Source organism: Pleurodeles waltl, chromosome 3_1, assembly GCF_031143425.1.
Source record: "Pleurodeles waltl isolate 20211129_DDA chromosome 3_1, aPleWal1.hap1.20221129, whole genome shotgun sequence".
In the NCBI taxonomy this organism is placed as follows: Eukaryota; Metazoa; Chordata; class Amphibia; order Caudata; family Salamandridae; genus Pleurodeles; species Pleurodeles waltl.
The window spans coordinates 1,693,030,723-1,693,051,548 of NC_090440.1; the positions used below are offsets into that span (position 1 = coordinate 1,693,030,723).

The 20,826-nt window shown below is 47.6% G+C and overlaps 1 protein-coding gene across 1 annotated transcript in view; it reads left to right on the forward strand.

Annotated features, from left to right (window-relative positions):
* Nucleotides 1–20,826, forward strand: part of DIP2A (disco interacting protein 2 homolog A) — a 637,392-nt gene that overhangs the window by 109,774 nt on the left and 506,792 nt on the right. The window contains exon 3 of the mRNA XM_069225498.1: nucleotides 20,654–20,779. Within this exon, the coding sequence (XP_069081599.1) occupies nucleotides 20,654–20,779 (126 nt within the window). The remainder of the gene's footprint in view (nucleotides 1–20,653; nucleotides 20,780–20,826) is intronic.

Here is a 20,826-nt window from a genome sequence, read left to right on the forward strand (position 1 = left end):
AGCTCTGCGTGTTATTTCCCCATATAAGGACGTACAGCGGAGCCCTTCCCTGCCACCCTGTGCGCAGATAGAGTGGCCCAGCTTCCAAATGGCTGCAAATCGTGACGTTATCCTCTGTAGGCAGGTTTTGCTGATCTGCTGCTAAAGCAGGATAGCAGGGCAAAGCTATGGGCCTCTGTGCACAGACACCGTTTCCAAGTGAGCTGAAACGTCGACCCCTCCCATCGCATTGTACAGCAGGCCCAATAGCTTTGCTGCAGTAAGGCTGTATCTCTAGGTGCCTGGCCCTTTACTTCCGGGTAGCTTTCAGCTGCAACAGATATGTAACGGATATGCCCGCCCTACTGTGTGCCTTGGCATTTCTTTCATCGCTCCTCATATGCCCTGTTACACTGAAACAAATGGATAGATGTGTGCTGCGGTAATGTTCAGTTTGTCTCTGTATCCCAGTGTGTTTTTCTGTTTTGTTTCCGTAGTGCAAGGTTAGGTACGTGCGTTTTTGCAGCGCTGAAAACTTTCTTGTAAAAGCCGGTTCATTACACAGGATTGTCCTTAAGTAGTGGATTTCTCAAGTGTCACATTTCAGTGTGTGCATGTGTTTCTTTTACTTTAGCAGATGGCTCTTCTTTGTTGCCAGTGGAAGAGCTAACTCTCCTGTCTATTTTACAGAATACAGTGGCATTGTCTTTTTGCCGAAATAATGGTTAATGTGCTAGGCATGGTTACCATGGAACACGCCGTCTTCTCTCCTTGATGCTAATTAGGGTACTGTACTGTACTGAGTAGGAATTCTCACCTCTACCTTGTCCCACAGAAATAGGCTTCTTTGCATAAGAAGCTTATTCTGCGATCCAGAGCTCTTCCTCTGCTACGATCAAATGTACAAAATAGTTGTACTTGAGGTTTTAGAAGCCACGGATGTGTGTTTTTTTTTTTTTAAACTAAAATATTTTACTTACAAGGCATTTCAGCCACCCCTGTTTTTTGTTGTTATTCACTTTTTCTTCTTCCCACCGTGCCTTAAGCATTTGGATAGCCTGTGCGAGCCATTACCTTCCTTCACGTTATGTGATGATATTCTGCTAATCCACAACCATCAAAAATATAGTACCCTTAAGTGCCTGGGGCTGTTGTGCATGTTTATTTAACTGTTTAATATTTTTTTCAGGTCTGTCTTAGAGACTGCTTTAGCTGTTTCGCCACCCTTATGTTTTCCCCCAAAAAAATAATAATAATAGAAATATATTAATTTTCCAGGGGCTTTCCCAGCAGCTCTCTTGAGGTATTGGAATTTTTAAGAGTCATTTAAATTTTACTTCTGCCCACCCTAGCCCAAAGCATGGAACAATGTTTTCTTACTTCTTACTGGGCATCCTCCTGTCCTATGGCTTCCTCCCCAGGGTCGTGTGTGTCCATGCCAGGGAGCTTGAAACAAGTGCTGCTTCCTGTCTGTGCCTGGAGAGGTACTTATTTTGCCCTGTTCTTGCCCTGTTCCCCACTGTAGGAAGTTGGCTCTGTATGCACTATTTCAAAGTAAGAAATAGCATGCACAGAGTCCAAGGGTTCCCCTTAGAGGTAAGATAGTGGCAAAAAGAGATAATTCTAATGCTCTATTTTGTGGTAGTATGGTCGAGCAGTAGGCTTATCAGAGGGTAGTGTTAAGCATTTTTTGTACACACACAGTCAATAAATGGGGAACACACACTCAAAGACAATTCCAGGCCAATAGGTTTTTATATAGAAAAATATATTTTCTTAGTTTATTTTGAGAACCACAGGTTCAAGATTTACAAGTAATACTTCAAATGAAAGGTATTTCATGTAGGAACTTTAGGAACTTTGAATTAGCAAAATAGCATATACAGTTTTCACATAAATGACATATAGCTATTTTAAAACTAGACAGTGCAATTTTCAACAGTTCCTGGGGGAGGTAAGTGTTTGTTAGTTTTTGCAGGTAAGTAAACCACCTGCGGGGTTCAAGTTTGGGTCCAAGGTAGCCCACCGTTGGGGGTTCAGAGCAACCCCAAAGTTACCACACCAGCAGTTCAGGGCCGGTCAGGTGCAGAGGTCAAAGTGGTGCCCAAAACACATAGGCTTCAATGGAGAAGGGGGTGCCCCGGTTCCAGTCTGCCAGCAGGTAAGTACCCGCGTCTTTGGCGGGCAGACCAGGGGGGTTTTGTAGGGCACCGGGGGGAGACACAAGTCCACACAGAAAGTACACCCTGAGCAGCACGGGGGCGGCTGGGTGCAGTGTGCAAACAGACGTCGGGTTCGCAATAGAAATCAATGGGAGACCAAGGGGTCTCTTCAGCGATGCAGGCAAGGGGGGGGGGGCTCCTCGGGGTAGCCACCACCTGGGCAAGGGAGAGGGCCACCTGGGGGCCGCTCCTGCACTGGAGGTCGGATCCTTCAGGTCCTGGGGGCTGCGGGTGCAGTGTCTTTACCAGGCGTCGGGTCTTTGAAGCAGGCAGTCGCGGTCAGGTGGAGCTTCAGGATTCCCTCTGCAGGCGTCGCTGTGGGGGCTCAGGGGGGGGTCAACTCTGGCTACTCACGGTCTCGTAGTCGCCGGGGAGTCCTCCCTGTGGTGTTTGTTCTCCACAAGTCGAGCCGGGGGCGTCGGGTGCAGAGTGCAAAGTCTCACGCTTCCGGCAGGAAACGTGTGTTGTTTTAAAGTTGCTTCTTTGTTGCAAAGTCGCAGACTTTGGGGAACAGAGCCGCTGTCCTCGGGAGTTCTTGGTCCTTCTAGATGCAGGGTAGTCCTCTGAGGCTTCAGAGGTTGCTGGACCCTGGGAATGCGTCGCTGGAGCAGTGTCTTTAGAAGTGGGGAGACAGGCCGGTAGAGCTGGGGCCAAAGCAGTTGGTGTCTCAGTCTTCTCTGCAGGTTTTCAGTTCAGCAGTCCTCTTCTTCTTAGGTTGCAGGAATCTGGGTTCCTAGGTTCTGGGGAGCCCCTAAATACTAAATTTAGGGGTGTGTTTATGTCTGGGGGGTTAGTAGCCAATGGCTACTAGCCCTGAGGGTGGCTACACCCTCTTTGTGCCTCCTCCCTGAGGGGAGGGGGCACATCCCTAATCCTATTGGGGGAATCCTCCATCTGCAAGATGGAGGATTTCTAAAAGTTAGTCACCTCAGCTCAGGACACCTTAGGGGCTGTCCTGACTGGCCAGTGACTCCTCCTTGTTTTTCTCATTATCTCCTCCGGCCTTGCCGCCAAAAGTGGAGGGGGCGGGCAACTCCACTAGCTGGAGTGCCCTGGGGTGCTGTAACAAGGGGGTGAACCGCCAGGTGTTACAGTTCCTGCAGGGGAGGTGTGAAGCACCTCCACCCAGTACAGGCTTTGTTACTAGCCACAGAGTGACAAAGGCACTCTCCCCATGTGGCCAGCAACATGTCTAGTGTGTGGCAGGCTGCTAAAACCAGTCAGCCTACACGGATAGTCGGTTAAGGTTTCAGGGGGCACCTCTAAGGTGTCCTCTGGGGTGTATGTTACAATAAAATGTACACTGGCATCAGTGTGCATTTATTGTGCTGAGAAGTTTGATACCAAACTTCACCGTTTTCAGTGTAGCCGTTATGGTGCTGTGGAGTTCGTGCATGACAGACTCCCAGACCATATACTCTTATGGCTACCCTGCACTTACAATGTCTAAGGTTTTGCTTAGACACTGTAGGGGCATAGTGCTCATGTACTTATGCCCTCACCTATGGTATAGTGCACCCTGCCTTAGGGCTGTAAGGCCTGCTAGAGGGGTGACTTTTCTATACTGCATAGGCAGTGTGAGGTTGGCATGGCACCCTGAGAGGAGTGCCATGTCGACTTAGTCGTTTTATCCCAACTAGCACACACAAGCTGGCAAGCAGTGTGTCTGTGCTGAGTGAGGGGTCCCCAGGGTGGCATAAGATATGCTGCAGCCCTTAGAGACCTTCCCTGGCATCAGGGCCCTTGGTACCAGGGGTACCAGTTGCAAGGGACTTACCTGGATGCCAGGGTGTGCCAATTGTGGAAACAAAAGTACAGGTTAGGGAAAGAACACTGGTGCTGGGGCCTGGTTAGCAGGCCTCAGCACACTTTCAAATCATAACTTAGCATCAGCAAAGGCAAAAAGTCAGGGGGTAACCATGCCAAGGAGGTATTTCCTTACACCCACCCTTCTCCCTTCTGTCACTGCTTGCTCCTTTCCAGCTCCTGTTGGTGCCCCGTCCACAGATCAGCCCCTCTCCCAACCTTGTAACTGCTTTTTCTATCGTGTTTGCTTTCTCTGTTCCCCCACCGCCTCCCCCTGTGGCTGCTTTCTCCCTTGCACCTCCTGTTGCAATGCCCCGTCCACTGATCACCCCCACCCGACTCCCATGGCTGCTTTTCCCTTTTTTGTTTTTTTTTAGTTAAAACCTCAAAGTTGATTATCAGGGAAGCTGGCCAACCAAGTTGTGATGGACATGTGCTATGTACGTTGATGCGCGACTTGCAGTAATTTAAAAAGTGGTGTGTAAATTCTAAGTCTGTTATAATTGTAACTTTAGCATTTCTAATATTTGTGTAGTTTAAATATGGTTGTAGGGAAAGAATAAATAAAGTCTCCCTAACTATCACTTATCGCTACCTTTTGTTTTCTTCATGGCAGTTCAATAGTTTTTATCTTTATAATAAAAATGTCTTTCAAATCGTAGTATTTTCATTAAGATCTCGTTAATTGGAGTGTCGTACAATAAAATGAAGGAGAGTGTCATACAGTCGAGTGTTGTAGAGTGTAGTATTATATAGTGGAATTGACTGCAGTGTAGTAGAATGTAGTTGGGTAGAGTTCCAAACAGTGTAGTATAGTGTTGTAGGGTGGAGTTGTACAGAGAACAGTAGTGTATTGTACAGTGAAACTGCATAGAGTGGATGATTGGACAGTGGCATAGAGAGAGGTAAAAGCTCATACTATGAAGTATAGTGGAGTAGAGTTCAGTGGAGTTGCTTAACAGTAGGAAGTAAAGTATAATACAATGTATTAGCATGTCATAGAGTTCAGTGGCATGGAGTGGACTATAGTGTAGTTGCATAGCGTATAGTCGAGTAAACTCATAAATTGGAGTGGCGTCTCGTGGAGTGTTGCATTGAGTATGGGAAAGTATTGTTTAGTGGAATACAGTTTTGTACAATCAAGTGTACGGGCATAGATTGAACAGTGTAGTTAGACAGTGGAATGTACGTGGATTAGTGAAGTAGAGTCTCAGAGTGCCATTCAGTGCATTGCAGCATAAAATATAGTTTTATAGAGTGCAGTTCTAGAGGGTGGAGCAGAGTGTCATACAGTAAAGCCCCGTAGATTGCAGTGGCATACATCTTAGGGGCATGAAGTGGAGTCCCATACAATTGAGTAGCGTTCAATGGAATATCGTACAATCTAATAGCAGACAGTGGTGTGTAGAAGAGTGGATTACCATAAAAGTGGAATAGCGTACACCGGAGTGTCGTAGAGTGTATTGCCATACACTGGAATAGAGTACACTGGAGTGGCTTGCAGTGGAGTAGCTTACAGTGGAGTGGGATACAGTGAGTTGACATAGACTGGAGTGGTATACAGTGCAGTGTGATAAAGAGGAATACCATATAGTGGAATGGCGTACAAAGGAGAGCCACCCAATGCCATAGTGTGGAATGGAGTGGCATTGTGTCTTTCGGCATACATCTAACTGGTATACAGTAGAGTGCTATACAGTGTAAGATTGTATAGTGGAATAGCATACAGTGGAGTGGCATAGACTGGATTGGCGTCCAGTGGAGTTACGTACAGTGGAGTTGTGAATACTGCAGAGGCGTACTGTGAAGGTGAATAGAGAGGAATAGGATATAGTTGAGTGTCGCGGAGCTGCTAGTCATCCAAGGGAGTAGTGTAGAATGGAATGGCGTACAGTCGAGTGGTGTACAATGGAGTAGCGTACATTGTAGTGCCATACAGCGAAATGGAATAGAGTAAAGTAGAGTGTCGGGGATTATAGTGGAATAGTGTGGAGTGGTGTAGCTTGGAATAGAGTATAGTAGAATTGCGTACAGTTGAGTGGTGTATACTGCAGTGGCTTACAGTGAAGTAGCTTATAGTGGAGTGGTGTATAGTGTAGTGGCATACAGCATATTGGGGTATATGTGTACCTAAAAGTTTGGAGGCTGTTCATTATTTAAGTTAATGTCTGTCTCACAGTATTATTTAACTCTACTTATCAGCAGGGAAACTGATTATTTACAAGAATCTCTTTGAACTGTGTGCTAATAGGCACCAGATGCCCTAATGATGGAAACCTGTCTGACTCGTTGATCATAGGAGAAATTGCCACTTACCCCAAAATGGGACGTCAATGGATAGTTGAGCTGATTCATGGAAGCAATGTGACAACAAGCCACTAACTTACCCCCTTGTATCCAGACCATGGAACATATTTACAAAACTTGTTTTAGGTGGACTCCATTTAAATTGAACCAGATGTTCTCGAGCCTTTCTGAGGGGGTGGACCTTTATGTGGAACCTGTTACATTTTGGTTTGAAATCTGTGAAAGAAATTGTGCCAAATTAGGAACGTCAACAGGACAACTACTCATTGTTTTGGGTACAATTTTGGAAATTCAAAGTTTACCCTGATTGTTCCATTATGAGCCTGATTAACACATCCTGGTAACTGATTATTGTGGCACAAAAATTACAGCTTGTCGTTACTTTTTCTATAAATATTTGTGGCACACACTGTGGCGTTTTGTAGTAAGGGATAATGTAACTTTGAATATGAAAGATGAACATAACCAACTAATTACTTAGTTGAACTTTCCCGACCTCCAAATTACAGCTGGACCATCCACCAGCATCCACTGTTCTTCTGGACTAAACATAATGGATTTCCATCACTATATTCACATTGCTTAAATTTTAGAGGGGGTCCAATGACCATATCCCAGTGTAGCAATGGATGTCAAGTGGCTCCTGTAATTAACTTGCAGTTTGAGTGCTTCTTCCTTTTGGGGGCTTTTTTTTTTACTGTTTGAGGACTTACATATTTTCTTTTACCAATTATCAGACTAACGAACTTAATAAATCATCACAGACATTGAATTGCATTATTTAAATTACAAAAACAATAACATTTGTCTTATGAAGGATTTGGTATTGTCTGATCTTTCATGACCTGAATTGTGTGTCATAGCACAGCCCTGATTGTCTAATAGAAACTTGACCTTCATCTGCTGGTGTCATTATTTCCAGACCTTTGGTTTTACAGTAAATACAGCTTTTTTGTGTTGAAAAGTATACTGCCTGTCTCTGAAAAGACCTGTATTTGACACAGATGAAACCTACAGTTCCAATGCTACGCAGGGATTGCAAATTGAATAGTGAGAGCAGAAAATAATGTATTATAGTCTCAGGTATGGTGTGAATGCCTTCTCCAACCCCACTGCCAACATCTGGAACAACTGCATTCTAGCATATACAACATCAGATTCCATCTTGGCCTCAAGATGGCCCTAGTCACAGCAATGAGGATATAGCTTTGACTTTAACAATACAACATTTTACCCTCTTTTTACTCCCTGTCATTTTCCCTCTATTCTAACTTCCAACAGGCTACCCCAACAGTGAAAACTGTCTTTCGCAAGTTGTTTTGCATAAAATAAAAAAGTGCATAGGTGCTTGGCAAATGTCTCAGCTATCCCGAGGGACCTAATCTGAAGGTTAGAGGCTGTCAGAAACCCCTTTGTCTACTGACCTTTAAATGTTAAAAGCAGCACTGTTTAAGCACCTGTCAATGGTAGGAGTAGGTTTGCCATAATCTTGTTAAATAATTTGCAGGACACATTCCTTTGCCATCTGAAGCCCTGGGTGGTGAGAATGAGCCCTACATGGTTGTAGCAGGGCGGTTGTGACTGTTCTTTTGGGGCTAGCCCTTAATTATAATAATAGAGTCAAGGACAGTAAACTGGTTTTATATTATTATTATTACAATGTGGAGGTCATGACTCTAGTTTCCTATGTACCATTGGTTGTAACATGGTGTGACTGCATTTTTTCAGGTGGTTCACAATGGTTTTGATTTGCATACCATAGCTGTTCACCTCCACAGTCCTATCTCAAAATAGTTCTAATTGGAAGGCTTTGTCTGTTCATTTTTTGCTGCTGTCCTTTTTTGGGTAGACGGAAGGATCCTCAGTTCAGTTGCTTAGGTTACGGGTATCTCTTGTTCCCACTACCGCAGAGGACTCAAAGTCATAGAGGGCCTTCTTCAGCCAGGATCTAAAGTAAGATTCAGGGTGATCTCTACCCTGTAAACAGTAACTTACTCCGCATAGGTCCAGGTCTCGCTCGAGGGGATGGTCTCAAGACTGGTTGCGGAGCCATCACCACTCGTCATCTTCGAAGTCTTCTGGTCAAAGTAAAAAGAAGTAAAAAAAAAATCCTGTCATCCTTCGACTTCACCCTGTCGCTCAGCTGATGTTACGTGGGAGGAGCGTTGACGCTCGAGGCCTCCGTCTTTGGAGCCTGCTTTTGGGTCTGTTCCACGCCTCCCTTAGTTTCCGGGAGCCGGGGCAACCCCTGCCCAATTGAAGGAATTTTATGAGGCCATACGTCTCATTTTTTAGCAGTCCGACCCTGCTACGGTGCCTTTGGGCCCAGGGGTTTTGGTTGGGGGGCCGTCAGATTCCACGCCTCTGACCACCGAAGTCCCCTCCGAATCCGCTCTTGGATCTGCACCGGTGTCAGTTGTACCATCGTGACCTTTCCCGGCACCGGTTCGATTGTCGACGCTCCCGACGTCGGTGGTGCCCACCATCGACCCGATCCCCGACTAGTCGGAATGGCGTCGGCCACCGCCGCCTCCTTCTTTGATGGGGCCTATTCAACCTTTATTCTTATAGGTTCGAATTCGGGGAAGGATTGGAGGGGACCCTGCACCCTTATGAATACCAGGATGGCCCTAACTTGGACTGGGCACAGGAGTTTGGAGAGGCCAGTGGTCTGGCTATCTCTCCAGACACTGGCATGCTGTCTCCTCCTACCGTGGCTACGGCGGAGGGAGAAACTTAATCCATGGTCGTTAGTAGGGCAGCTAAGGTCCTCGTCCTTGAGCTGCCTACTGTTTAGGTCAGGTCTAATCTCCTGAAGGAGGTGCTTCAACCAGGGGCTTTCACATCTGAGCCTCTTGTTCCAGTCAATAAAGCCCTCACTGATGTCCTTTTGGGTACTTGGTCCAGACCCAACACAGGGGCTCCTGTGAACAGGACAATCTCACGCCGCCATCGACCCACCCCGAAATACCCTAAATTCCTGTCCCAACACCCCACGCCTGAGAGCCTGGTCATCCTTGCATCCTCATCTTCGGTCACCTTCCCTTCCGCACCTCTGGATTGGGAATCAAAAAGGATGGAACAATTTGGGAAGAAGATATTTTCTTCCTCCAGTCTTGCGCTGCGGTCAGTGAACACTGCATGCCTTTTGGGCCTTTATACTCGCTCTCTTTAGGATACGGTCGTGCAAGTTATGCCGCAGATACCAGAGGAGGCCCGTGCTATCGTCTCCCAACCTGGCACTAATGGGAGAGACGCGACAAAGTTCACTATCCTATGTGGGCTGTACACGACCGACTCTCTGGGTAGATCGATTGCGACGACTGTGGCCTTGAGGTGCCACGCCTGGTTACGTACATCTGGTTTTTCAGGGAATGTCCAACAGACTCTTATGGACATGCTCTTTGATGGCTCCCGTCTCTTTGGAGACAAGGCGGGTACGACACTGGAGAGGTTCAAGGACTCCCGGGCTACGGCTTGGTCCCTCGGCCTTTCCACTGCCCCTCGTCCTCAACAGTCCACCTTTCACCACTTTCATGGCCACAGAAGGGGCTCCCTGTCTCGTTCCTTTCCCAACCACCTTGCCACTCATGCTGTTCAGCCGCAGCGTGGCCGGGGATGTGGAATCCCATGTGGTCTGCCCAGTCCACCCCAGCCCCTGCTGCAGCCTCCAAACCCTCCTAGTCCGTCCCCTCACTCTAGTCTAGTTGGCGGCATGATTCACCATCACCTGCCCCACTGGGAATCCATCACTATGGACAGGTGGGTTTTGCAGATCGTTCAAAGGGGCTACTCCCTCCCCTTCGAATCAGCCCCACCAGCCATGCCTCCATCATTCAGCCGTTTCCTCAGGATCCTTTGGCGCTTCTCTGCCAGGAAGTTGCAACACTCTTGGCCAAGGGAGCCATAGAGAGGTTCCCTGCGCCAGAAGTAGGTCATGGTTGTTATTCCCGCTACTTCCTAGTGCCCAAAAAAGACAAGGGTTTACGTCCTATCCCTCAGTCTCTTCCTCTAGAAGGAGAAATTCAAAATGCTCGCCCTGGCTCTGGTCCTTTCTGCCTTGGACCCAGAAGACTGGATGGTAGAGTTGGACTTGCAGGACGCTTTATTCCATATTCCGATGCTGCTTTTACACTGACGTTACCTTTGATTCGTGGTAGTTCACAAGCACTTTCAATTTACCGTGCTCCCCTTCGGCCTTGCTAGCGCTCCTCGGGTGTTCACAAAAGTGATGGCGGTGGTTGCAGCTCATCTGCGCAGGTTGCAGGTTTCAGTCTTCCCCTGCCTTGACGACTGGCTGTTGAAGGCGGACTCACCCCCGAAAGTAGTCTCCCACCTTCAGACTACGGTGAACCTCCTGCACACGCTGGCGTTTAATATAAACATGCCGAAGTCATACATGACTCCCTCTCAGACACTCCCTTTCATAGGACCTGTTCTGGACACAGTACAATTTCTGGCCTATCCTCCCGCAAAGCGAGTCCAGGATATTCAGGCTGTGATTACAATCTTTCAGCCTCTATCTTGGGTTTCCGTGAGACTGATTTTTAGGCTGCTGGGCCTCATGGCCTCCTGCATCCTGCTAGTGACACCTGCCAGATGGCATATGCGGGCTCTTCAGTGGGACTTGAAGTTCCAGTGGGCACAGCATCTGGTAAATCTCTCCGACATAGTCCAGATCACGGAGGGAACTGCGAAAGACCTGCAGTGGTGGCTTTCGAATCGGCATTGGGTCAACGGCAGATCCCTCTCCCTTCCCCAACCAGATCTACCCATAGTAACAGACAGGCCACTTCTGGGATGGGACGGCCACATGGGAGAGGTGGGGATCAGAGGCCTCTGGTCTCTGGCGCAGTCTGGGCTCCACATCAGTCTTCTGGACCTCCAGGCTTGCGTTGAAAGCATTTCTTCTCTCTCTCAAAGGGAAAGTAGTGCAAGTGTTCACGGACAACACTATTGCCATATGGTACTGCAAAAAAACAGGGCGCAGTAGGGTCCTGAACCCTGTGTCAGGAGGCGCTATTCCTTTGGATATGGCTGTCACATCAGGACATCACCCTGGTGGATCAACATCTGGCAGGTTCTCTGAACGCCAGAGCAGACGAACTCGGCCTCAATGCATAGCCGAACACGAATGGCATCTCCATCTGGAGGTGACGCAAGGTCTCTTTCAGCAGTGGGGAGATCCTTGATGACATCTGTTGGCCTCTGCAGAGACTGCCTAATGTCAGCTGTTTGCAGCTTGGAGTTTCCAAGGCAGCAGTTGCTCAGAGATGCTTTTAGTCTCAAGTGGAACTCCGGCCTCCTTTTCTTCTTTCCGCTTCTGTCCAGAGTTCTCAAGAAGATCAAGAACAACCCGACCAAGTAATCTTGGTGGCCCGACTGGGCATGGAGAGCATGGGATCCAGAGCTAATGCACATGGCCACCAATCCACCACTCAGACTACCTCTTCGGGAGGATCTTCTGTTGCAGCAGCAGGGGACGGTTCTCTACCCGAACCTGTCCAATCTCTGCCTTCATGCGTGGAGAGTGATCAGTAGCAGTTGACAGCTTTTGACCTTCCACCTGAAGTCTGTGATGTAATCTTGGCAGCAAGGCATCCCTCTACCAAAACAGTATACGCCTGTCATTGGTATAAATTTGTGACCGGGTGTACCATCAAATCTGTTTATCCTCTCTGTGCTCCTCTTTCCGAGGTTATTTTGTTCATTCTTTCTTTGGCCCCGCAGGGCTCTGCTTTGGGCACCCTTAAGGGCTATTTATCGGCTATCTCAACCTTTCTTAGGTTGCCTGATCAGTCTTCACTCTTTAAGACTCTTATTGTTAGTAGAATCCATTTGTTTCCTCCCACTCCATTTATCATGCCTCAGTGGGACCTCGGTTTTGTCCTTACTTAATGTGTTCTCCCTTTGAGCCGATGAACAATTGTCCCATACTGCTCCTTACTTTAAAAACTGTTTTTCTTGTTGCCGTCACTTCTGCTCGCAGAGTGAGTAAGCTTCCGGCTCTATCGACTAATCTACCATTTTTGTTTGTGCACCCTGACAAAGTGGTGTTACGCACTAAGGCTTCCTTCCTTTCCAAAGACATTAAACCTTTCATGTAGGCCAGTCCATCACTTTGCCTACTTTTTATGCACCTCCACATCCTTTGCATGAGGAGGAGAGACTCCACCGCCTGGATCCAAAAAGAGCGTGGGCGTTCTATCTCAATCATACTAAAGATTTCTATGTGGACGAAAAACTCTTTGTTGGATATGTAGGTGTGAAGAAAGGCAAGGCAGTGCAAAAACGTACCATCTCATGATGGGTACTTCTTTTCTTCAAGATGTGCTACGCTTTGGCAAAAAAGCAACCCCCTGAGGGCTTGTGCGCTCATTCAACCAGAGCAACTGCTGGTTTCATAGCGTTAGCACACAGAGTTCCTGTCCTGGATATCTGCCAGGTAGCCACTTGGCTACTGATGACATACGCATCATACTGGACCACGGAGGCACTGCCACACTCATCCTCCTCAACCTCTCAGCTACATTTAACACAGTCTCCCACTCCACCCTCTGAGGCAGACTGCAAGACGTTGCCATCCGAGACAAAGCCCTGAACTGGATCACCAGAAGAACACAGAAGGTCAGACTACCACCGTTCACATCAGAACCTAAAGACACTTCCTGCAGAATGTCCCAAGGATTCTCATTCAGCCCGACGCTTTTTAACATCTACATGGCCCCACTCGCCAAGATCACCAGACAACATGACAACATGAGCTAAACATATTCTTCTACGCTGACGACCCAACTGATCCTCTCCCTGTCGGAGGACCCTGCGCAAGCCAAGAGAAACTTCTGCAGTGGGATGAGAGCAGTCACCACCTGGATGGAGGCCAGCTGCCTCAAGCTCAACTCGGACAAGACAGAGATTCACATGATTGGCTCCACCCCTGCTGCCTGGAACGACTCCTGGTGGCCCACCGCACTAGGTAAACGCCTCTGCCCCCACGCACCTGTGCGCAACCTGAGCATCATCCTGGACTCCACACTGTTGATGACCTGCCAAGTTAACACTGTCTCCTCATCAAGCTTCCACCCCCCCTGCCTCTTGCGGAAGATCTTCAAATGGATTCCCCTTAACACGAGGAAGACCGTCACCCATGCACTCATCACCAGTAAACTGGACTGCGGCAATGCACTACATGCCAGCATTACCAAGAACCTTCAATCAAGACTACAACGAGTCCAGAATGCAGCACCCAGACTCATCCTGGACATCCCCCAACACAGCCGAATCTCCTCCCACCTCAGATCTACACTGGCTCCAAGTCAACAAGTGCATCACATACAAACTCCTGATCCACACCTTCAAGGCACTGCACAACATAGGACCAGCATACCTCAACCACCACCTCCCCTTCTACGTACCTAACAGACATCTCCGTTCCTCCCAGCTCACCCTTGCAGCCGCCCCCAAGATCCGAAAAAGTAGAGTAGGAGGAATATCCTTCTCCTACCTAGCAGCCCGGACAGGGAACACACTTCCCCTCAAGCTCAGACAGACCAAATCACTGAAGCAGTTCAGGAAGGACCTCAAGACCTGGCTCTTTGACTGAGCATCACGCCTTCATTCAGCACCTTGAGACCCCATGGGTGATTGGCTGCGATTTACAAGTCCTGATTAATTGATTGATTGGAGATTTATTTTTGAGTAGTGTTGAAGGTCTTTGCTGGTCAGTGGTCCATGAAAATGGCAAGTAAGAAAGGATCTAGCCTTAACAGATTAACCTAATTTAATTCCAGTTTTTTCTTAGCTATAGTTTTCATATTTATTGATATCTTTTAGCCTGATTTGCTAACTATTGATGGGTGAGTGGCATATGTTGCAAATCTTTACTCAGAAACCAGTGTGAGGTAAATCTAGTGCTAAAAGGCTAGTGTCCCATGGAATATGCATGAGATGTGTGTTATCAGCAAATGTGAACAGGCGTTGGAGGATGGTCACGTTCACGTCAATCACGAGGCACAGGAGATCTAAATACATCGACAGTTGATTTGACTTAGCCTGAAGAGCCCTTTAACAAATGTTCCTGTGTATGTATTAATGCAAAAATATCACTCCCTCTCTTTTCTCCTGCAGCTGTGAATCTTTGCCTGCCAGCATTGTACCACAACCTGCATAATTTGCAATGTGATTGAGTGCCAAAGATTAAGGAAGCTGAAACAGGGAGACAACAAGCATTTGCAATGCAATAGCCCTCATGTTTGTGAGAGTTAGAGCTATTGACGTTGTAAATTACAGTGTCTTTTACCTATGTATTTTGGTTTGGCGTAGAGTGTAGTGGATGTATGTGGTGTGGAGTGGAATTATGTGGGTTGTATTGCAATTGTTAGTTGTGGAATTGTGTGGTGTGTAGTGTCTGGTCAGCGTCTGCTGCCCTCCCCAGCTTCTCTGGCTGCTGCTGCCTCTGCATTTTGCCTGGGACGAACTGAGAGCCTCCTGACTCTCAGTTAGAGGCCCTACTCCACCCGCAGGCTCGTCCCTGCGCCTCATCCCTGGTGGTCTAGAGGCCATCACATGTAAGTATTTTCTCTCTGCCCTCTTTCACTCTTGCTTTTTCTGCCTTTTTTCACTCGTTTTTTCCTCCGCGCCCCTGTGGCTCCTCCCCCTCCAACTGTAAATCACCTTTCCCGCCCTCCCGCCTCCCAGCTGACAACACCCCCTCCCCTTGTTAATGGCAGCCCCACCGTTGGTGCGCCAAAGGCAAGCCGATCTGTGCCCGGACCGCACCCAGTGCCAGGAACTCTGGATCGCCGTTAAGCCACTCCCTTGCTTGCCTCCATTAAAACACCGAGACCCTCCTCTGCCTCAACACCGGACGTCTCCAAGGACACCCATGGACCTTTCACCTTCAGGAACTGCAACTTCAGCGCCAGCCTCAACAAGCTGAAGGTACTCTCCACACACAGATACCAACAACCTTCACAACCCCATAAACTGCCTGCTCCTGAACATCCACTCCTGCCATCGAACTCTGGAATTTGATCGAACTGCCTGACCAGACATCGCCTTCCCTACCGAGACCTGGACCAATCCCATCTCGGGACCAGACCTCACCATTCCCGACGGATACAGCATCCTAAAGAGGGACCGGCTCTCCCATGCGGGTGGAGAACTCGCCATCGTACACAAGTCCTCACTACGTGTCAAGGCCGTCCCAGAAGAATAAGGCACTACCATGGAACACCTTCACTTCCTAGTCCACTCCAACCACAACTCATCCATCCGTGGCACCCTGGTGTACAGGCCACCCGGCCCCCGCCTAACTTTCATAGATGACATTGTAGACCCCGCTACCCCCAGGGCCTGGCATAAGAAGCCTGCCTCCTCCTCGGCAACCTGAATTTCCATTTCGAGGACTGCGCTGATCCAAACACCACTGCTCTACTCGACAACCTCACCACCGTCTGCCTCAGACAGATGGTCTCCGCACCCACACACATTGCAGGATACACACTGAACCCTATCTTCACCTCAAGCAACCGGATCACCATCAAGACCATCTCCACCTCGGTACGGACCGACCACCGTTGCATCCACTCTACAGTCACTGCAGCCGCACCTGCGCCCGCAGGACCCCTCCACAGGAAATGGAACAAAATCACTAATGAGCAAGTCACCTCATCTGTCGCCAAATCCCTCCCACCGATGACGCCAACACAGCAGCACGCAATCTCAGTGCATGGATCACCAAATGCGCCAACTCTGGCTGACATTGGCCAAAAGCGTACCTAAGAAAGCCAGCTCGTTCACCACCGACCTCCAGGAATCCTAGCATACCCACAGACGTTTAGAGAAAAAATGGAGGAACAGCCAAACTAACGAAGAGCTCGCCACCTTCAGAGTCGCAACTACCACCCACTGCAGAAAAATCAAGAACGCAAGGAAGGACGCAACCCGGAAGTGTATCAACTCCTCCACACACAACTCAAAGGGACTTCTCAGTCATCAATGAGTTCAAAATCGCCCCCTCCCCACGCCCTCAACCCCCCCCCCGAAGCCACCAGCATCCCGCTGTCTCATGAGATCTATGACAGCTTCCTCTCGAAAAATCCTGGCACCGGGACCTGTGAACGACCCAGAACCCACCCAGACCATCCACAGCTGGTCCATGCTCACCAGGAAGGAAGCAGTCAGCATCATTAACAGTGCCCACTCCGGAGCCCCCGTGAACCCCAGCCCATACCACACAGACATCAGAGCTAGTGCATCCATTACCCCTGAACTCCGAAACACAATGAACTGCCCCATCAACACTGGAACCTTCCCCGAGGACTGGAACCATGCCAAAATACACCCTCTTCTGAAGAAACCTTCGGCCGACCCATCAGAACTAAAGAATGTCCGTCCCATCTTGCTGCTACCCTACCCTGCCAAAGTACTGGAGAAAGTAATCCACGCACAACTTCGGAATTTCATTGAGGCCAACAACTCCCTGGACAGCTCCCAGTCCGGCTTCTGCAGCAACCACAGCATGGAGACAGCCCTCCTGGCAGCCACCAACAACATCCGATTACTCCTAGACTGCGACCACACCTCAGCACTCGTACTCCTGGACCTCTCAGCAGCCTTCGACACAATCTGTCACAGCACTCTACTCACCAGACTCCATGACATGGGAATCCGCGGAAGAGCCCTGGAATGGATCCACTCCTTCTGCTCCGGGAGGACACAGAGGGTCAGGCTCCCTCCCTACACACCAAGACCCACAAGAGTCAACTGCAGAGTCCCCCCAAGGTCCCACACTGCTCAGTGTATACTTGGCCCCTCTCGCAGCCATCGTCCGAAACCACGGTATCAACATTGTGTCATATGCAGATGAGACACAACTCATCATTTCCCTCACCGAAGACCCGGACAAGGCCAAAAGGAACTTTCACTCAGGAATGGAAGCCGCCTCCACCTGGATGAGAGAAAGCTGCCTGAAGCTCAGCTCTGACAAGACTGAGCTCATCATCTTTGGAAATGCCACCTCCGCTTGTGACGACTCCTGGTGGTCCACATCCCTCAGTGCCCCTCCTGCACGTAGCACACCCACAACCTAGGCATCATCCTTGACTTCTCCCTATCAATGACCCACCAGGTAAACTGTTGCCTCCTCCTGCTTGCACACACTCCACAAATTTCTGAAGATCCTTCAGTTGAATCCTAGCAGACTGTCGCAGGACAGTCACCCACACCTTAGTCACAAGCAAGCTCGACTATGGCAACACCCTCTATGCCAGCACGTCGCCTAGAAACATCAAGAAACTACAACTCATCCAGAACGCCTCCGCTAGACTCATTCTGGACATCCCATGCCGAGAACGCATCTCCCAACACCTAAGGACCCTTCACTGGCTCCTGGTCAAGAAACAAATCACCTTCAAGCTTCTCACTCACACTTACAAGGCTATATATAACGCAGGACCAGCCTACCTGAAACACTGTGTCTCCTTCCACCCCCGCCAGATCCCTCCGCTCCGCCCAGATGGCCCTGGCCAACATCCCTCGCATTCGTAAAACCACTGCCGTAGGACGACCCTTCACTTACATCGCAGCAAAGAGCTGGAACAACCTCCTCCTGCACCTCAAACAAAGCCCATCGCTCACCATCTTCAGGAAGAACCTCAAGGCGTGGCTCTTTGGATGAGGCCTCTCCTTCCCTTCGCGCCTTGAGACCATCATGGGTGAGTAGCCGCGCTTTACAAAAACTGATTGATTGATTGAGTTGTATAGTATAATTATGTGGCATGGTGAATAGATGATAAAGTTGAGAGCTGCACAGCGTAAATATACTGTACTTAGTCACTGCTCCATGGGACGATCAAATGAGAAAGGGAGAAACAAAGAGGCAGAACTGATCAGTAGTAATTAACGACTTCCAAAGGACACTAAAACAAGCAAATCATCAACATGAGAATGGCCTTAATCCCACAGAGATGTATACTTGAGGTTGTACGCTTACGCTCGACCTAAAAACTAGACTCAAAATAGCAACAAATCTCGAGCAGCAGAAATTGTCACAGGAGAAGAGAAAGGGAGAAATCCCCACCGTCCAGTACATTACCTTATTCCAAAGGCAGAAAATGAAAGCGTATTGGCTGATTTATATTAGCAGAGGCAGGGCAGTTCCTCACATTTCCTGTCTCTTGCAATCATGAGTAAGTTTTGCCTACATTTTGGTTTGTGAGGAATATGTTCGCAGTTGACCCAAGATCCCCTACTTGGAGTGTAATCACCAACTATTAGTGCTAGAGTTGTGATGTGGGCCGAAATAGATGACAAGTGGAACTGCTACCAGAGAACTGACAGTGAAACCTCTCCTTTGACAATGTTTTCAAATGGCCCAACACTCTGCCAGGATCACGCGTCTTTCAAATTATAAAAGAAAGCAAATACTGGTTATACATGCTGCTAAAAAAAATGGTCTTGGTGCAATAATATTGGAAAATAAGCGTTCCTTGTAAATTAGAGCTATCTTTTGTAGCAGCTATGTTGAATATTAAATTTACCAATCAATAAAGCAAGGGAAGTGTGATAAAACCCATGCTGAGCTCATTCCTAATCACTCAGCCGATTAGAAGGAACTATACAGATCTATCCTCTGAAATCATAAATATAGTGTGCTATTCATTGGATGAACACTTAGCTATCCGAGGAGCTGCAGTGGAAAGGGAGCAGCATCATGATGTGTTCTGGTAGAATTCACTGTCTTTTGTTTGTATTATGCTTTTAAGTTATACTTCTGAGTTTGCATTAAAAGGATTGTGTGCATAATGCTTGCCTCCCATCTTGACAAAATGCTTTCTGCAAGTTGATTCTTCCCATGTTAAGTTCATACGCATTAAAGCTGTTTGGAGAGTGCGCTTGCAACCATAGGTGTCATGTGGCTAGGAGTTCTAAAAAGGAAATGGGGAAGAGGGCAGAGAAAGAAATTAACAAAACAGATTTTTTCAAATTCTCCTTAAGTTGATCAAAATTGGACATGACGCTGTACCTATACTAGAAGAGCATTCCAAAGCTCAGGCCAAACACACAAAAAAGTAACCGCTTCCAAACCTCACAGTCTTAAGCCGCAATACCCTCAGTACAGCAAATTAGTGTGTATATATACATATACTTTGGATGGATGTTGGTGTGACTTAAGTAGTGTTAATGATGAAATTGCTTTGGTGATGTGTCGCCATCACTAGCCTTTGTTCATTTGATCACTATCTAATCTGTACAATGGCATACTACATTTCCTGTCATTATGCCAAAAAAGCTTTTTTTTTTTAAGTGATGATTTTTCATAATTGCTTTTGATAAACTGTATCTGATGTTACTCTAAAAGGTATGTATGTAAAAATTGATAATTTCAGTAAAGCATTTGGCAAATAAGTGAGCCTATGACTTTATAGTTGTGTGTGACCTGTCATGAGACAAGACAAGTTACATCCAGGTTCCCTGTGGGTTTTTTGATGATTAGTAACTCTCCTTGCCGGTATGGATGTTCGTGATGAGGAGACCCTGATTATTGTATGGAAAGTCATAGTGGCCAGCAGCAGCCCCATTAGGGGTGGTTCAGGACTAGCAGTGCTACTTCCTGGTAATGTGTAAATCAGTTTCGCATGGTCGTGGTGAAGATGTGCCATACTGCCTCATTAAAGAAGGCCACAATGATCAGCATCCACATCTCGTAATGCGAAGAATTATGAAGCTCTGTGGGGCCTCATAGATATGTTACCGTAAGAGTGTTTTAATTTTAAATATTGCAGTGATCAGCAGTTAACCGTCTTAAGGTGTAGAGGCCATCATCTGTAGTGCTCCAAGTGGAAGGCTTTGGTAATTACTAGTGATTACGAGGTGTTTGGAAGTCCACAGTGATTAGCATTTCCCATGCAGTTGTGAAATGTTTGTTGTTTCCCATTTTAATAGGCTGTTGTGATCAGCCCACAGCAACAGCTCTAATCAAAGGACATGCTTTCTACAACGTTGCTAATGAAATGAGTACAATCATGTTACATGCCCTTTTTTGGTATATAAGTGAGCAAATGGTCTATCAAGACAGAGGAAATATTCTTAATATAAACCATAACAAGACTTACAAGAATAAAGCTAACAAGAGTAACAAGATTTACGTCTGTCCGATCCAGGTCTCCTCCTTATTCACGGATGGTCCTTAACAAGACACAGTTCAACTGATGATTTTTGTGGCTGCACTACTGCGAAGTCTGGGTATCTCTGTAGCCTGAAAAAAAAAGAAATATATGGAAACAAATGGCATTTTTGCAAACATGAACAAAAGTGTTTCTGGATCTCTCTTTCAGGTGTAGATCCTTCCCTGCAAGCCGAGAACAGAACCCCAACGTCATCGGAGATCACCACCAGCACTGCAGCTTCCAAGCACCAAAAGTCCCGGTCTACCAATTCAAGGGATGAACGTTTCCGATCAGGTAAGAAACTAACCTATACTAAAAGCAAAACCCAGTGGTCTGCTGTC